The sequence below is a fragment of the Nestor notabilis genome, unplaced genomic scaffold (genome assembly GCF_000696875.1).
Source record: "Nestor notabilis isolate BGI_N333 unplaced genomic scaffold, ASM69687v1 scaffold5402, whole genome shotgun sequence".
NCBI lineage: Eukaryota > Metazoa > Chordata > Aves > Psittaciformes > Psittacidae > Nestor > Nestor notabilis.
In genome coordinates, this window is record NW_009919543.1 from 34,693 (window position 1) to 38,562 (window position 3,870).

General features: G+C 45.5%; 1 protein-coding gene across 1 annotated transcript in view; it reads left to right on the top strand.

Moving 5' to 3' along the window:
- The window catches only part of LOC104402400 (mitogen-activated protein kinase kinase kinase 3-like), a gene marked incomplete at its 3' end in the record, with an annotated part of 50,200 nt that overhangs the window by 20,445 nt on the left and 25,885 nt on the right, over positions 1–3,870 (top strand). Inside the window, exon 3 of the mRNA XM_010010271.1 lies at positions 3,506–3,549. Coding sequence (XP_010008573.1) covers positions 3,506–3,549 — 44 coding nt within the window. The remainder of the gene's footprint in view (positions 1–3,505; positions 3,550–3,870) is intronic.

Consider the following 3,870-nt stretch of genomic DNA (forward strand, 5'->3'; position numbering starts at 1 on the left):
AGCCACAGTTTCTCTGGGCAACCTGTGCCAGCGCCCCAGCACCCTCACAGGGAAGAACTTCTTACTTATATCCAACCTAAATCTACCCTCTTTCAGTTAAAAGCCATTTCCCCTTGTCCTGTCACTACATGTCCTGGTAAAAGGTTTCTCTCCATCTTATAAAGTCCCTTTTGTATTTTGAAAGATTGTTCTAAGCTCTCCCTGGAGCCTTCTCTTCCCCAGGCTGAGCTTTCTCTTCACATCCTTAGGCAAAGCACCTTGTTCCTTTGTTCCTCAGTTTCCCTGCTTGTTTTGTTACCTGTCTTAGCAATCACTGTGCTCCATGAAACCATTGCAAAAATCCTCTGCAAGAGCTCAGTGTTTAAGGCTGGTGCCTTCTGGCATGGCCTTATCCCTCTCCTCTGCTGTATTTAACACATGCCTTTCTTGGATGTCTCAGCTTGTTCTCCTGCATCAACTAATAATCTCTTGAGGGGAGAACAAGGCTGATGCTAACCTCATTTGACATCTCATGGCAGGGAGGGTAAATAGCACAACTGGGATTGTGCAAGGAGGAATCACTGTTGTCTTCACTCTTCGTAAAACTGCAAAAATGTTTAGGACCCAGCAGCCTCCATCACCTGCACCCCTTCTGTGACCCACCTTGAGCATTTGCATGTTGTATTGAGGTCCTTATGAAGAAGGTGCTGTTCCTGCCTTCCCCTCGATCATGCGTTTGAGGTGCTGGGTGCAGACTGGCGTGAGACTTTGCTCCAGCCCTTGGCTGTGCCCCAGACTCCCTGTGTAATCTCAAACCAGTTGCTCCAAACCAGATTTCCATGGGTGTAAAAAATCACAGCCTGCTCCGGCATTTAGGAAGTGCTTTGCATCCCTTTGGGACTTCCTAGTGCTTTGGGCACTGCCCACTTTTTTTTTTCCCCTTCTTTTTTAAGGAAAGAAGTACTTGTTGCTGATAGCAGTGATGAATTCAGCTTTAGCTGTGGGTCAAAACCACGAGCAAGCCAAGGGAAGACTGAAAAATAAAACTGAGAACAACTCCTTGGACTATAGATAAATATATATCCCTCTTCCAAATGCTTGTGAGCATTGGTCTTGGTTTCTTTGAGGGAGGGGAGAGGTTAGTGTGTTATACCAGAAAATTAGAATGTCATTAACAAATAAGTGGGTTTTCGTTCCCCTGTTGCAGCCAGTGTGTTTGTTCCCCTGCTCTGAAGTGGAGCTGAGCAGTGTGGGGCAGCTGGCTCACTTCTGCTGGCTTCAAGCCGCAGCACATCAGCCCTGTTGTTGATGTAGAAGAAAAGGATGCAGCAGGGTCGTGGCTTATTGTTTTTTTCCTTTTCTTCTCTCTGTGGAGTTTTGTTACAAGTGTTTTGACATTTTCCAGCCACAAGCTGTTTTTCAAAACTTATTTGTCTGTGAAATTTGTGTTGCTCAGCATAAACAGGCACTGTGTGCCTGTGTCCCAGCTCAGTGCAGCGTTCGGGTCTGCACTGAAAGTGAAACCTGTGTTTTGAAAGGTTTCCTGCAGGGAGGCTGGAGCTGTGTGAGCTTTCCCCTTTACACGTCCTGCTCCTTTGTAAGGAGAAACCTCGAAAGTTCCTTGCTCTAGTTTCTTTTTTCCCTTTAGAGAAGGGCTTTGTGGAGCTACATGTGGTGAACCCACACCAGCTGATTCACTGCCAGCATCCAGAAGGGATGAACCAGCCAGGCCCTGTTCAGAGTGGCACATGCAAACAAAAATGGACATAAAAGAGCCATATCTTTCTTTTCCTTTTCCAACAGAGGTAATCCAAGGTGACAATCCCACCTGTGTGTTTCTGTCTAGAGTGATTTGAACGTTCAGCATTGGGTTGGGTATGGTCATCTCTTCTTTTGGAGTTTTGGACTTGGTTAGAGTTAGTTTGGTATCTTTATGCACTGGGCTTGGTTCTAGAAATGAACACAGAATTTGTCCAAATGTTGTGGGTCTGGAGAACTGGCTGTAGACACCGAGGTGATGTAAGTGCCTGTTTAGCACAGGCCTGTAGCATTGCTGGAGTGCCCCATTTGGTCACTGTCCCAGCACTGGTTCTTCCCAGCCTTTCTGGAAACACAAAAAATACCATAAGCAGATATAAAAAGTATGTGTTTCGGATGATCCAACATGTTTACCCCGAATCTGCCTGGGTTTTTTTTAAGCTTTTCAACCGAATCGCCTCCAGCCTTGACTTCATGAACTTTGGTGGGTGTTTGCAGAACTCGAGGAGCTGTCAGTTTAAAAATAAACCTAAGGATGCGTGTCCAACTGAATTTCTTCATTAGAGACAAAGTTGTTTTACTGTGGGTCTGCTTTCCCTCTGAGAGGATGGAAAGTGTGCCTTCATGCGCTGGCAATCCAGGGTTAGAGATAAGGCCCTTTCTCAGGAAGGGCTGTCACCCACCCAGTCAGGGATTATCCCTGTGAAATGCAGGCAGCATGGAACTGAGCCCTCCCTGGCCTTACACCTCTAAGGGAGGTGGTGAGCACTTTCTTCTCCATGGGCATAGAACTACTATTTGAGGAAGCTTGTGTGCACTAGTAGGGACAGAGCCCTGTTTAACTGGGGTGGCTAAACCTGGTCTGGCAAGTAAAGAGGGTTTTGGTTTTCCTTGGAGATCATTGGAAAGTCCTGGAATGAGCCAGCAGATGCAAAAGGGCTGCTTGGCTCCGTCTGAGAGGCTGAATGAATGAAATGGGTCCCTGTGGTCTCCATCACTGCTAAACATGCACAAATAGAGAATGGGTAGAAGTGGCTTTTACTGGTCCCTAGTAAACACACAGCTGTTTATCCAGTCTGTTTGTGACTCTGCTGGCTCTTTGGGCAAATCTAATGATTTCTCTTGAGGTGAGCAACAGGTCAGTTCAGGGTGAGCATTTACTGTGTATAGTGAAGTGGTTCCTGATATACTTTGTATTTTCTAGGTCCTAACAAAGCAACAGCCACCACCACCCCAGCACTGTTGCTTTTAAAATCCAAGACTCTCTCTCTGCTTCCATTATAGGATACTTGCTTTACTTCTAATTTCTTTGCCCCAAATATTTCTGTGTTCTATTAAGCGTCGTTTGAGCTTTGCTTTGCTTGTTGGGTTTCCAACAGAAAAGTACTGGGGTAGAACCATGGGAAGCACTGAAGATGGACAGACATCAGACACTTAACATGTCTGCCTCTTTGATAATAGAACCTTGCTCCCAACTGAGTTCAGAGCACTCACAATTTTCCATTTTTATTAATGCATTTTATTAAAACTAACAGTTACACACACGAGTGTCCTCTTGTTTACAGAAGACATTATTTTCTGCCAAGCATGTTTATCAGCAATGTGGCATTTCCCCAAAGTCAGTGCGTCCAGTAGGCAGCTTGACCCTAAATAGACCAGATGCCCAGTAGCCTTAGGGGAGTGTCCCCAAGAACTCCTGTCAGCTTTGGATCTGCAAGTCAATCTGGGATGCAGTGTGAGACCTAACCATTTTCTGCTTTTCTTTCAGCAGCGGAATGTCAGGATCAAGTTTGAATATGAAGGAGAGAAAAGGTATGTACCGAAACCAGTCACCCACTTGTATGGGGACAAATTACCTATTTTACCCAATATCATCCCACTGACTTCAGCCAGCTGCAGATGAGCTCACAGAAGGATTTATTCCCCTAAAATCAACTAGAGTTTTATATGCAAGAGCTTTGCCTCATCATCCCATTTGTCACAAGTGTCTCCTGGGATTTGCATGCAGGCAAAATGGTTCGAAGCTGGAAGTCATTAAATGCCTCTTACCAGGGACATAGGGTGCACACTTGGATCCTTTTCTCTTTTTAATTCTTGAGCTCTGCTGACCCATAGCTGAGCTGGAACCCTACA